At 44.8% G+C, this 14,279-nt stretch overlaps 1 protein-coding gene across 1 annotated transcript; it reads right to left on the reverse strand.

Annotated features, from left to right (window-relative positions):
• Positions 1 to 7,672: 7,672 nt before the first annotated feature.
• On the reverse strand, positions 7,673 to 12,896 carry si:dkeyp-92c9.2 (cyclin-dependent kinase 5 activator 1). The gene is made up of 2 exons (XM_035909365.2): positions 12,363 to 12,896; positions 7,673 to 11,690 (listed from the first exon to the last, which is right to left on the reverse strand). The coding sequence occupies exon 2, from the start codon at positions 11,552 to 11,554 to the stop codon at positions 10,562 to 10,564; it is 993 nt and encodes a 330-aa protein (XP_035765258.1). The 5' UTR covers positions 11,555 to 11,690; positions 12,363 to 12,896; the 3' UTR covers positions 7,673 to 10,561.
• Positions 12,897 to 14,279: the final 1,383 nt, after the last annotated feature.

A 14,279-nucleotide genomic window follows, 5' to 3' on the forward strand; every position in this document is an offset into this window, starting at 1 on the left:
TTTCATCTGATGTTTGCTTTGGATTATCGTGAAGTTTCTCGGTTTCTTACAGCAACAGTGTGCAAACAGGATTTTTCTACGTCTAATCTAATTTATAAGGGGTGGCAATTGTTGATGCAATCACTTAAACCGCCGTGCAATTCCATTACAAAAAGACTGGCACCTGGTCCGTCTCTCTTTAGAGCTTAGCAGCCCTGCAGTGAGGATTTGGTAATGAGTTGGAGAGGATTTACCAGTGGGAATATAACGTGTCCCAGAGCTGCTGTGTTTTTTCCCCTTAAATCCTCTCAGTGCAGAGCGGCCACTGGTTTGGTGAGCCCTGCAGGTTTTCCAGCATCCCTCCGTCAGAGGAGGTCACATGCTGCAGATTACAGTAACATGAGGGGGGAGATTGGTTTTTACTTTGGCTCGCTCTGAGCCAGCATGCCATCAGCCCAAATGCTTACTAATCAGGAAACGTTTGATAAACCACAGCGACCAAACATGGGGAAAAGAGTCACATTTTATGTTGTTTGGGTAGCTTGCAAAGGTTCAATATGACGAAAATCTTCTTCTTTAACTTTTGCTTTTGTTTCTTACACTTACTTTATTGAATGGTGCATCGATAGTGAAGAAGGAAGTGTTCGTGTTGAACATCACCAGACATGGTCAGGTCTGCAGTGCAAAGCTTTATTTTTAGTACTATTTGTATTGAGACATAGCCTGACATGTCTCAAACTGAAAAATACGTGGTCAAAGCAGACAAAGCAACTCTAAGCGGTGTGCTTGTTGATAATACGCAGTATAAAGGCAGTTCACATACTGTATATAAAATACGGACGTGGCAACCATGATGTCACCCTCTGGTTTCGAAGGTGCCATGTTTGGATGAAAGTGGAATCCAAAGTAACAGACTAGAATTTTACTGGATAAGTGCTTCATCCCGCTCTGGGACATAAGCCAACAAGCTGCATCAAACTGGCTCCAAGTAAGGTCTAGCCTCAGAATCTTACCAGAGGACAAAAGTTTTATTTAACAGAAGTGAAGTACAAACTTTTTGGACACATACTACCACACAGTCAGTCTTATTTGTCATCTAATCCAGTTAAAAAATATTCTAGAAGTCACCAACAGCGCAAATACGATGGAATTTGTTGCACAAAGTCGCAATAATTTTGGCTCTGACTGCTGTTGTGACTGTAGCATTAATGACTAACCTCGTCTTGTGGATGGGGTCATTGCACTGAAAGCAGTTTAGCCGTTTAGCAGTTTAGCAGTTTAGCCATTCTAGGTCTGCTAATGTGTTTATATTAGCTTAACCGTAGCGCTGTAGCATGCCACACGGTGATTTTACATCAACTAGCTCTGCTTTGCTAACCTCCAAATGTCACTGCTATTTCCTTTTCCATCTTCATTCATCCAAAATAATAGCAGCGCTGTTCTGCGGGGTTGTTTTGTTTAAGTCAGAACACTTACTGCCAATTTCTATTCCTGCTTCGAAACCTCATATATCCTATTTTTGTATGGATGTCTGGACTTCAAACTTTATTGCAACACCTAGAAGAACAGCCACTCTGAACATTTTAATGGACATAAAAGAATTTCCATTCTACAGCAGGAATCCAGTGGGATCTGAGATTACAGTTATTTCCCATAATTGAGGAATTCCCAGTGAGAGCGGATCACAGGCTTGCATTGATTAAGTTAGGGTGGCTGCAGCTCAGAAGGTACAGGGGAAGGTCGGTGGAATGATTCTCTAACTACTCCAGTTTACATGTCGACGTATCCTTGGGCAAGATAATGAACCCCAAGTCGCCTGTGATTGCATCCTTAGACGAGGCAGTTAGGTATACAAAAAAAGTATATGAATGTGTGTGTAATTGGGTGAATGAGGCTTTGAGTAAAAAGCACTTTGAGTGCTCACGCAAAGCAGGCTGCCTTATATACGGATAGCTACTCTAAAGCTAACAGTCAAGGGCAAAAGATGTCCCTCAGTAGTTCATGGTATGTGCAGAAGGCTTGGAAATAAAGGATGTTCTTTTTCTCGTACTGCAATCTAGTGCCAGTTAGTCCTAGTCCTACATGTGCACCAGAACTGTTTCATGTCATTTTGTCCGTTTGACCATTAGCAGGAAATAACGAGTCGATTGGCTTGTTTAAACACTAAACAAACAGCTTCCCCATTCAGTATTAATTAGTGTTGACGCCAGTGCTGTTTATAAGTGGTAAATTGGTAATTGCACTATGACGTGAACACGGCATTGAGCGTTGGAAATGACCCCTGTGTCTAACATTAGTGTAGAGTAAACACAACTGATATAGCCGCCACAGAGGATATGCTTGTTCTTGTAAACAGGATTTTATTATTATGACCACCACACACTAATGTGACCTAATTACCCAGTAATATGCTCCTTGCCCTTGCTTGCCAATAGCTGGATATGCTGGATATACAGTTTGGAAAGCAACTGTTTTGCTCTTCATATTAATAACAACATGTTTTCTTTTTTAAATATGTACTTAAAGCAGGGACTGAGGCAGAAAAGTGCAGCACAGCTTGGACAGATAATGTCTTTGGAGACCATCTATGGGAAGAATGGCAGCAGGGTTTTGGTGCATGTTGGTTCCCAGAGGACCGATAAAAGTCAGTGAACAGCAGCCGAGGCTTTGAAAAGCCACAGGGAGCTCAGAGGCTCTATAGAAGAGTGACACCGGGAGGCAGAGAGCTGGTGATTTGTGTCCTCCGAGGACAGGAGAAAGCTGGAAAGGACTCGGTCAGGCCGCGGCAGCCATCTGCAGCAAATCCTCTCCATCTCGTCTCATTTGTCTTCTTCCTTTTTTTTCTTATTAAACCACCCCAGGCCTCACCTCCCTCACCTCTTTGCCCTATGAGGGGTCCCCCGTTGCCGGCCACTGACCACCGCTGTGTAGTTTTCCCCGACTGCCCTCTCACCCTCGCATTGTGACGAGATAATAAATGGCATTTAAATAATCATTTTCTAGTATCATCGACAGGGTGACATAGTGCCGCGCCAAGTAAGCTGCTTTCACCGAAAACTCATTTCTCAGTCATAGTTAGATGGAGAACAGCTGTTACATGACAAAAGCTAAATATATGCATTTAAAAGGAAAACCCATGTGTTTGTTAAGAAGCACTTAACCATTTCTAGCTTTGGTAAAAAGTAAGAATGTGGATTAAACACACAATAAAGTATCTGTTAATGGGCGAGCCATAACGGTGCCACTCTCATTTAGCCACCTGTTAGCAAACGTCTCCTCTGGGACATTTAAAAGCTTTAAAGTAAAAAAATGTAGGGTTTTATTTTCATGGCAGACATTTGGACTCACTGTAAAAGGAATAGCAAAGGAAAGACCTCAGTCACAAAGGCTTAGAGTCTGGTCTGCAACTCCTTGGTTACCACCCGTTGCTATGGAGAAATGTGTGTTCTACCAACAGGTTGGGGAGTGGTTTCTGGCAGTTGCTAGGTGAAATTAGTCACAAGGTACGGTGCTGTGCCAGAAACCTCTCCAGTCGCTACCAGATTGCCTGTAGTTTGCATGAGAGATGCCAGCTTGTCTAATCAGTCACACAGTGAGGAGATCAAAGAAAAGGCCATTACACCGAGCGTTTGACAGAAACTAGTGTTATTTCACTATTTTCATATCATGTATGTTCAGTACCAGTGCGTGTTTTGAGCTATGGGTGTATTGTTGCCAAATGCTGTGGTCTGACTGGTCTGACTAGATCTATTTATTCGGATCTGAAAAATTGGTTTGAAAAAATAACTAAATAAACTCATCCAAGGAAATGACTTGGTCAGTGTGGAGGGTTGCATTAAGGATTGGTGAGTCTGAAAAATGTTTTATTGCACAAAATAATCAGACGGACGCTTCCAGTGTGTAAAGGCCTTAAAAGCTGCATTTCTCAAGTATTCAGGGGGTTTTATTGTCATTCCAACATGTGCATTCACAGAGCATGGCATGTTTGGGCATGGCATGTTCCCACATTTGTACTCAGTCCTCATTTTTGCATAAATGTCTATTATATTTTTAACCTTCTTGGGTTTTATTTGGGACCAAAGAAGCATCATAGCCACGTGAATTAACTATCAATAATAAAATGACAGTGTGACAGTTTACAAGTTTCAAAGAAAGTGCAGTGACTAGTGTGAAGACTCAAGTGGTTTCTCATGCCTGTCATCTTTAGCTTGGAGCAGCAGACTACAGAGCACCACCTGAGGTCAGCAGTCTTACAGCCTCAGGGAAGAAGGTCTTCCTCAGTCTGGGGGTCCTGCTGTTGATGCTCCACGGCCTCCTGCCTGAGGGAAGTGAAACAAACAGTGTGTGTGCTGGGTGAGTAAGGTCTTTCGAAATGCAGAAGACACTTTTCCTGCATCTGCTGGAGTTGATGGTGGTGGTGGATCGATCGTCAGCAAAGACTTCTTTTCTGCCATGCACACAATGATGCAGGAGCAGAGCAATCCTTCACCACACATCTGTAGAATATATTAAGGACTGAGCTCCCAAGTCCAGTGAGCCTCAGGGAACAACACAAGCCTTACTGTTTCTGATCTTAATCACACTGTTTTAGGTTTCACTTGGTAGTCTTCCCTGCAAATTCCAGGTGACAGTGGCATTCTTTGAGTAACCAAAACAACCACACAGGGGTTTTTGGTGCAGCAACCATCACCAAGAAACAACAATCCGCTCACCAGCTATTGAGGGAATGTGCATTTTCCCCTATTGACCTGCGATTGCCAAAGGTTTGGCAACTAGACTCTAAGCCTGTGTGACTGAGGCCTAGAACAGGCTAACGATGGCTCAGTTAGCATGTTTAAATGTTATAAAGCAAAACAGTCGGAAATTTTTAGCTCAATTTATTACCGAGCCAGCCATTAAAACACCTTTAATGGCTTCTGCTAGGGTATCTGATTCAATATTACCTTTAACAATAACATTGAGCTGACGATGCCTATGATTGTTTTTTCCCTCAGTGCTGTGATTTTGTGCCAGTTGGAGCTATTGGAGAATATTCTGCTTTCACAGTATTACATATAAAGTTCATGTATGCGGTTCATTTCTGTAACTATTATTATTAGGTAGTAACAGTGCACCAATTCGAAGGTGTCCTTTTCTTTTAAAGTAATGTAAACATAACAAGGAATAAATGTTGTAGTTTCTGAATCAAAATTTTAATTTGATACATGATTAGAAAAATGCAAAGTTGTGGGAAGAGAAGCAGCTAAGATGTAGAGATATCGGTGTGTGTGTGTGTGTGCATACGTGCGTGTGTGTGTGTGGGTGTGAAGGCAGCCCGAGGCAGACGCTCTGCTGACCACAGCTACTAAATCAGCAACACAAAACCTGCTTTCCTCTCTGCGTTTCTCATTTTAAACTCGTGTACGCTTGCAGAACAGAGCCGTCTCAGCTCTGCAGCACCAACTTTGTTCTTTCATGTCGTATAAAAATCTTCTCATCGCACTCGGAGGAGAGCAGAGGCAGCTTCACATCACAGCAATTCCACCTGTGGTAACAGAGGAAAGGGTGGCAACTGAGTGCAGAGAAATGCTCAGATGGAGCCCAGCCCTCACTGACAGGAAGCCAAGAGGCCATCTGCAGCGCGGTGCCATTGTGTGTCTGTGCATTAAGTTATTATCTTATGTCTCACATGAATTTACAGCCAGCCTTAAGTTAGCTGGATTGAATGCAGGAAATATATCATCATGTGCGCTGTGTGGAGGACAAAGGCAGTTTATGTAAGTGGAAAATGGGAAGCAGCAGGTTTGGATTTCAGCTCAATACTTTATTAAATAATCAATATAGTAAACATCATCATCGTCATCATCATGAAAAAGGAAATAAACAACAAAAAAAAAGAAAAGAAATGAAACAGTCACATTTGTTTTTCTTCAAGTTTTCCCATCAACAGTATTTTCACTTTTAGAGAGACGCACACTTGAGTGGCTTTACAAAAGTCGCTCGAGGTGCTGCTTCATCTCGGTGCGACAGTTATAAAAGATGGCTGAGGAAAGTAACCATGGAAACTCAGGAGCAGCAGCAGCGGTGAAGGAGGAAATGGACTGGACAGCCACATGTTTATCTCTGGACTAACATCTGTCCACTGCTGGCACAGGAAACGACGCAGAAATAAAGTGAAGTTGTGGTGAACTTTTAACGTGTTGTTTTGCATCAGAGAGGACGCAGGCCGAGCCGGAGCTGCCTGCGACGACCGCTGCACGCACAATGGACGCCTTTGTGTCACCAGCTGGTGCATCGATGAGAAAAGCCTCTAACTCGATCAGTTCTTTACGAATTTAGCAACAAGACAGGGGCGAGCTCGGGTTTTAAAAAAGACTCCAGATGACCACATCTAACTTAGCGAAGTGACAAATGAAGCCTGGTGTGAGAGTGAGTCACATGACACGCTTTGATCTTTCAGGACTTTCGAAAAACGAGCTTTTCTGTTTCGTTAAATGTCTCTAGTGTTTCTGAACATGAGCAGACCATAATGTTGATCGTTACACCTGCAGCCATGAGAGACTTTAATACTGACGACATCGTGTTTCCTGTAACCAATGAGATCCAGTTTTAAATTACCATAGAAATTCATTTAAAACATCACACATATCCAACAAAAGCAGAAGTAAAAAAAGAAAGAAAGAAAAATATCTAAACTACCTGGCTGGCATGCATGCTACTACACAGCGACACTATTTGTTTTTGTTCATTTTTTCATTCTTAACAGCTCTTTTTGTTACACATCCTGGTATTTACATCATCAGTCTAAGGCGTGCCATTGAAATGACACACCAGCCTACAGCAGCACTGAAATAACACAGCTCACAGAGCTGTGGCAGCTTAAAGGATAAGCAGTGATGTACTTTCCAGATTTCTTAGTGTCAACAGATCAAATAATTATTGATACGCAGCAGCTTAAACACAAACACATGCTGCTTAATTTAATGAACATAGGCACTGTAGTTTTTCTAACTCGAACCCTGCAGCTGTAAATTCCCCAACTCATTTCCTCCTGTGTCATTGATGTTTGCTATAAACTAAAGTTCCCACCCTTTTTTCATAAAATAAAAGTATACATTCACGTCGCGTCTTCAGTCAGAACCAGCGTAAAAACCCAGTCTGATGCTTGTTGACAGTAAGAAAAATAAAGAACAATAACAGACTTATCTTTTAAGTCTTTTGTAACATTGTTCACAAACGGCCAAAGTCTCCTGCAAAGAGCCACCTGAAATATTCTGCAACTCTCAGTTGCCAAAGTCCCAGACGGAGGTCCCATCTAAAGAGCGAGGTCCAAACTGCACTAAATGTCGTGTTTTATCACGGTTAAATCTCCGGAGATGTCACAGGCATCGCGTGTCCGCCGTCAGTCAGAAGCAAGAATCCGTTCGGGACTCATATCGGGGGGTTTTGATTGAATAAAACAGAATTACAGTTCCAGCTAAAAAGCGAGTTAGTTAAGGAACAGCTATACAGTCCAGCTGCCGACTGATTGGACAGATGTGCAGAAAAAAGGGGTGGGGGAGGTGATGCCTTTTTGTTTAGGGTCAAATTCTAACGATCAGGCTGATATAATCGTGGTTCTGTGCTGTGTCTGTGCTGCTACAGAGAGTGAAGAATGGGCCACGTGTAAGAAAAAGGCCTTTTTCATTAAAAGAAAAGGGTCGCGATGTGCTCCTCTACTCCTCGTTTCTTGCTGATGTCAATGAGATGATTTAATTATCACCCAGGTCTGCACGAGCTGCATGGTGGAAGCAGATGTTGCCCTTAACTTTGACCTGCATGCACACGCAAACACAAACCAAGCCGGTGCCAACACACTGGCCCATTCTGCCCTTCCTCGTCCTGACAATGGCTGGCGGGTGCGGGGTGTCAAATCTAATGAAACAGGCAGGGAACAACAGCTGAGTGTGTGTGTAGGGAGGGGAGAGGCAGGAGGGGGTGAGTTAAGACACAAGTGTCCTTGTTAGAGAGGAAACCAGGCCGCAGAGAGAGCTGCGCTGACCTACAAGTCCAAAATGGCTGCTGGTCAACGCTGTAGAGAAAGCGATGTTTCACTTCTCGACTCTCCGAGCGTGACTCACCGCAGTCGCTCCTCTCAGGCTGGTGTGAGCTCATGCGAGACCCCTCAGGAGAGCAGAGAGGCTCCACTCCAGTAAGGTTGGATGAGCTGGAGTAGGCGGTGGGGCAGCCTTCACTTTGTCAGAGCTGGGCTTGAAGGCTTCACTCGAGGGGAACTGTTTGCTTATTTCTCCATGTTTTCATCCTGGGTTCCCTCTCTCTGTTTGATTGGGCTGCAGGATTAGAAGTGGATTACCCAAGGAGAATACATGTGCAACAGCCCGTCTGCATGTGTGTAAAGCTCAAATCTGTTGCGGGGATGCTCGTGTATCGTACGACCTTGTGGCCGAGAATATAGAAGCATCACAGCAAAGTGATTGCCACGTGGAGAAGGGAGGTGGAGCACCAAAACCTCCAGATGCCCTGCTACAATAAGATTAAGGCATTTCCACTTCACACAATAAGAGATTTTTATGTTTTAAACAGCTCCTTGGTTCAAATTCATCATAAACCCCCTCAAGAACCCAAAATAAGAGTCACAGGAAAGACTGTAAATGACTTACATTTTTCTTTTAAAAACAGGTTTTACAATTAGACAACATACGCATCAGCGATGAGTCACAGACACACATTTCATTTTTAAAGGAGCATAAGCCCAAAATAAGTTGGGAAGCCTTCATTTTTCTCCCCCAAACCCTTTAAATATGTGAGTTTATCAACCTAGATTAAAAAATCTAAAAGAATCCATACGTCTAGCGTTTTTCTGAAAATTGGAACATTTGGCCTTTAATCGAGCTTTTATTGTGCTGTCAGCATTACGAGATGTAGCTCTAGTTCACGGCGGCCATGAAGTCAAGCTCAGCCGCAATCTTGGCATATTAGCTGATTTTGACACCAGCCCAGATCAGCTGATTGCTCAGCCGATACCCTTCTACAGAGCCAACTTGCTATCTCATATAGGGCAAGTCACTTTGCAACCCACTTCCACCCCAGCTCGTCCCTCCATGCTGTGTCTGACTTAATAAATATCACGTCTGCTGCCGCTGCTCTGTTCTCAGCTGGGTCTTGCAGCTGCTCTCCCTTCCTCTGGCTTCCCCTGCATGCATGTGAAAGAAGAGAGAGCTCCCAGAAAAAAATAAAAAGCCACCAAATATAAATTACTGTAGAACCAAATCTTCTTATGACTACAGTGGTTCAAATGCAGTTGATAAGCCCTTAAAATCTAAAAACGACGAACTTGGAGCTCATCTGTGACCCATCACTGACATGCACAGTAAAACACACGAGGACCAGGGATTAAAGCCACTGGAGCACAAATGCCAATGGCTTCATTCAAGGGAATAGTCGAGCGGAGGGAGGAACATGAGAGAAATGAACTCCCAGTTCCTGAGAGCCTCTTGATGGCAGATGAGGATGCGCAGGTGAGGGATGAGAAAGTGGGACAAATTCAGAAGCAGCAATAACATTTCTGTCATTTCTGCCTGGATGGCCTCTGGAAAGATTTCCTGCCTCCACCTCGGACCCCGAGCAGCACACGTGTGCCGCACATTCACGCAGCATGGAGAGTAAAGCACACACAGCAAAGTATTTTAATGTGTGTGTGTGTGTCTATAGTCCTGCCCAGTCCTGCCTGGGCTGGATTAGCCACTGAAGGTCTGCAGGGCTGTGGACCGGACAAGAAGGGGGGAGAGGTTGACGTAGGGGAGGGGCAGCAGTAATCGGCTAATCTCATTAATACCACGGCTGTGGGTGCCCTGTCAACAAGACGCAGGGAACAAAGGATGGGGTAAACAGCTGATGACCTTGGCTGCCGTCCAGCGCACGATGCCTGCGCGCAAGGCCATGCGTGCGTTTGCACCAAACATGCCAACGGTAAACGCATGTTCGGCTTCCTCCTCGCGGTTAAATGAGACTTTAACACACGGGGTGGAGCCGCTGGCAGGTTTGAGTGAGTGAAGGGAACAACAAACAGCAAGTGTTCCCTCAAAAGGCTCCACAAAAACACACTGCCTGTTCGTTTTGTTCTACTGAGCAAACATGGACGTCTCAGCTGTTCCCGTCAGTCTGAACCGCGGGCACATGAGACGGCGGAGGATGTCAAGATGTTGCTTTGTATTATCCATGAAATTTTCATGTGGACTATGTTGTCTGAGCCCTATTTTCTCTCCTTGCCTTGTGCATACAGATCGATAATGTTAAGGTGAGGCTGTGCAGATACAGAGGAGTAGCTGGGACGACTGGGACCAGACACGGGAGGGAGCAGGTGGACCAAATGGTTAAAGTAAACTCACAAACAGCTGTAAGCCCCACTCAACCAGTTATCTGTGGACGGATGGGACAATGGCAACAAGCACAAATGCAATGATTCAATACTTCTGTGTAATTCTTTTAAGATAGGCCTTCATAGAAGAAAAAGGGGTGGAGCAATCTGCATGACAATTATGTGTGTGTGTGTGTACGAGTGCATGAGTGTACACAAAGGCATGTGGTCAGCGAGGATGGGTGCTCACCGATCAAGCACCCGGCTATAATCCTGAGGGCCGCAGCCTCCTTCGCTCTTGAGTTCAGCAAATACTTGTGTGAAAAAGTGCGGGTCTGCATTGATGCGCAGCATCTTGGAGCTTGTAGCGTCGATGATGGCGAGGCAGCGGTCCCAGAAGGCCTCCTTGCCCGCCTCTACCAGGAAGGGCTTAAGAGGGTATGAGATCTCATTGCCCATGTAGGAGTAGGACAGGTAGAGGCAGGTGAGCAGGATGGCCTGCAGCTCGTGCTCCGACGCCACTAGATCACCATCCACCACGTCTCGGCACAGCATGTAGACGAAGACCACGTTGGCTGGAGTAACGAAGGCCTGGTCCTGCCAGCCCTGCAGCAGCAGCGAGCGGTCCACAGCCCGCAGCCAGAGCACCGGATCGGCCGGAGACAGATGCTTCAGGCGGTAGCAGCGACAGCACAGGAACTCCCCCAAACAGCGGAGGAGCTCGCTGGTGGAGGCCTGGACGATGACGCGCTTCGGAGACGAGGTCACCGTGCCCTGGGGGACTTTTTTCACAGAGGAAAGCTGCTGGGATTTGGTGTAGCCATATCCATGTCCCTGACCCATCCCCAGTCCGTAGCCGAGCCCCAGACCCAGACCGGCTGGGCCCTCGTAGCTGGACAGGTTGGCACATGACAGCGACTTCTTCACATTCTCACGGTTGAGGTGCAGCACGGGATCCTTCTGGTAGATGTTAATGTTGTTGTTGTTATTCAGAGGATCCCCGAGGGCCACCGGGCCACCGGAGCCTTTCTTCGAGTTGCCCTTCTTCTTTGTAGAGGCCACAAGTCTCTTCCATGTGAGTGCTGGGAGGAAGATGGACTGGCCCCTCTTTAGCCCGCGGTCTTTTTGGCTGTTGAGGGAGCGGCTGCTGAGGCTCGGGTAGTGGCTGAGAGAGCCGGGACGGTTGTCATAGTAGCCTGATTTGCGAGAGCTGGGTGATAACGATAGTACGGTGCCCATGGTGAGTCAGTCAGTGCTTCACAGATTATACTGCCTCACTGGTGATGAGGAGGAAGTTTTTCCTTTTCTTTTATTCTAAATATCCAGGAGGCGTGATCTCATGAAGAGGTGAGTAGTGCAGGCATGTCAGAGAGTCCTGAATGACAGAGAAAAAAAAAAGGAAAGAGTTTAATCTAATGCAAAGTAGAACGTAAACAAAGCCAACTAATCCCACAAACACATCATCTACTGCCAAATGACCCGGTGGCTGACTGTAACCTCTTTAAGCTCATCTTGTGTAGCCAAAAAAGGACTCAACTGTGCATTGAATTTTAGAGGAGATCCCAAAAGCGCCTCCAACATCCTGGAAATGTTGGGTAAACATCATGAATTTTTGCAGTAATTAAACCATTTTGGGATAAAAAATTCACTAAGACTAAACATCTCTGGGGAGCTAATTGAAACTGCTGGTGCAACGCTTTTTTAACGTTTAACATATTTAGTCAATGTGGATTAACACCAGTTGTTTCAACCCTTAAGGGCAAAAAGCTCACAGGATAAACTGGTCTGTAAGGGGTTAACCACCAGTCTAATTTAATCTCCCTCCAGATTCGTGGATTTTAAACTATTAAAGGGGTTCCTCTCTTAATCAGCAAATGCTTGAACCAACATGGTGAATATAGAGCACAGTGAGCACAGAATGCACTTCAGGCTGTTTACAGAGCTACATCTGGCTCTTCCTTGCTTTAAACCTTCTCTTTAGTTCAAAGAGATGAAAAATGTGACAGCAGAACCAGAAATGTACATGACTGTCCTCAGAGCAGCTCACCTGCGTTTACGCGCAGTCCAGGTACGAGATGATTGCCCGCTTGTGCGTTCCTGCCGCAGTCCGCGACGGTGCAAAGATGAAGACATAGGCTATAGGAGCGCAACACATGCACTGATTCTGCAGCTGCAGAAAATAACCAAGGACCAGAGAGAGCGGGACTGTGATCTGAGTGCAGAACGAGAGGCAGAAAGTCACTCTCGCAGAAGCTTTGACCTACTATTCAAAGATGCCAAGTGTGGTCCGCGCCAAGGGGGGTGCAGGTGTCATCCTCTGCTGCACCTCAAAAGAAGGCGAATGTGAAGCGTGACCGCATTCCGATTAATTGTCTGTAATTTGCTTTTCCACGAGAAAAACGCAAACTTTCACGGAGTCGGAGTCCTTTCAATGCATTCCATCTCCTCAGCAGAGCTGTGCGTAAAGTCTCCTCTGTCTGACTTCTCCCGGTCCCGGGGTCGGACTGAAGGCGGTGCTGGAGTGTCCGCACACTGCGAGCTTCAGTCACCTAATGACCAAACGTCGGTCGCGGTGGCCAGACCTCTAAGAGGACTCTCACACATTAGAGACAGAGCAGCCAGTGAGCTCGCGGAGCGGCTCGGCACACACCGCCCCCCTCCGACACAGACTCCTCCTAACAGCGCACACACAGTGTACACATTGTATCTGCGCAAAAAATACATGTTTATATCAGAAAACAGGCTATAGTATAAGTCATATAAGTTATAATTATTATAATAAATACAAGTGACGTTAAAACATAACAATTCAAGAAACATAAAATAGCCTACTGTGCAATTTACGAAATGATGCAGAAATTAAATAAATACAATAAATTATATATTTTTAAACTATACGGATAAAATACTTAATTAAAAAAGTATGGGTATTAAAATTTAGGCCGCTGTAAACTAAAAATATTTAAAACTTTTTGAGATAACATATTCAACACACGGTCCATTAAGCAGCTCTTCTGGAGGCTTTAATTATATGTCGTGATTTTTATCAGTGATGCTGCGCTTTGACACAAGCCTAAACCTTCTTTCTCAGGTTGAATTTGTGTGTTCAAGATATCTGAAATTTGTGATGACGCTAAATTGCAGAGAAACAGCAGCACAGCAAGGCAGGTGCTACTTTATTGGTCTATGTGGCAGTGCAGGAGCAGCTGTAGTATTATTTGTTTGTAAAGCAACATTTGCACAAATGTTGTTGCCAACTCGCAAAGCAGCACTTCACCTGCTGAATGATGGGATTGTCTAATAAACGCTCTCAGCTACATAAAGCGCAAATGGTGCAGAATGCATTCGGGCCAATAAAGGTGTAATGACTTGAATGAAGTTGTATAATAGTCTCCCAGAAGCCTGGAGAAAAGTGTACCGGAGGAAGAGGAGGCCTAAAATTATCGGTTGGTGTTGACTTATAGGAACATTAAGGCAAAATCGTTAGATTAAATGTCCTCCTCACAGATATATGCACACGAAGCACATCCCCGAAGCCTTTGCTCCTGTTTACTATTTTTATTCTATTTTTCTGCCTTGTTTTTGCTGCAGTGCGATTCCTGCTGGTCATGATAATCTTTTTCGTGACATTCCTCAGACGAATAACCCTTTGGACACAAATCAAATCACAGAGAAAATGAAATATCAGATGATGATGATGAAATGACAGTGAGTAACCTATACCTGCGAGGGTTTACTGTGGGTTACAGTGAGTAAGCCTCCCTCACGTGGAGGTCTGATGGTATTATGCAACCGTCTTCATGTGTCCATCCTGTATTGCGGGTCATTTGTCAGCCTGAGCTGTTGCTCATAAGAGGATCAGATACATTGTTTGGAAGGAAGGATGATAAAATATCTTCTGTTCTTCTACTATTTTGGATCTATGTGTGAGGAAATGAAGTCACGTGCAGAATAACTTGTACAG

Source organism: Neolamprologus brichardi, chromosome 22, assembly GCF_056152115.1.
Source record: "Neolamprologus brichardi isolate AB-2024 chromosome 22, ASM5615211v1, whole genome shotgun sequence".
NCBI lineage: Eukaryota > Metazoa > Chordata > Actinopteri > Cichliformes > Cichlidae > Neolamprologus > Neolamprologus brichardi.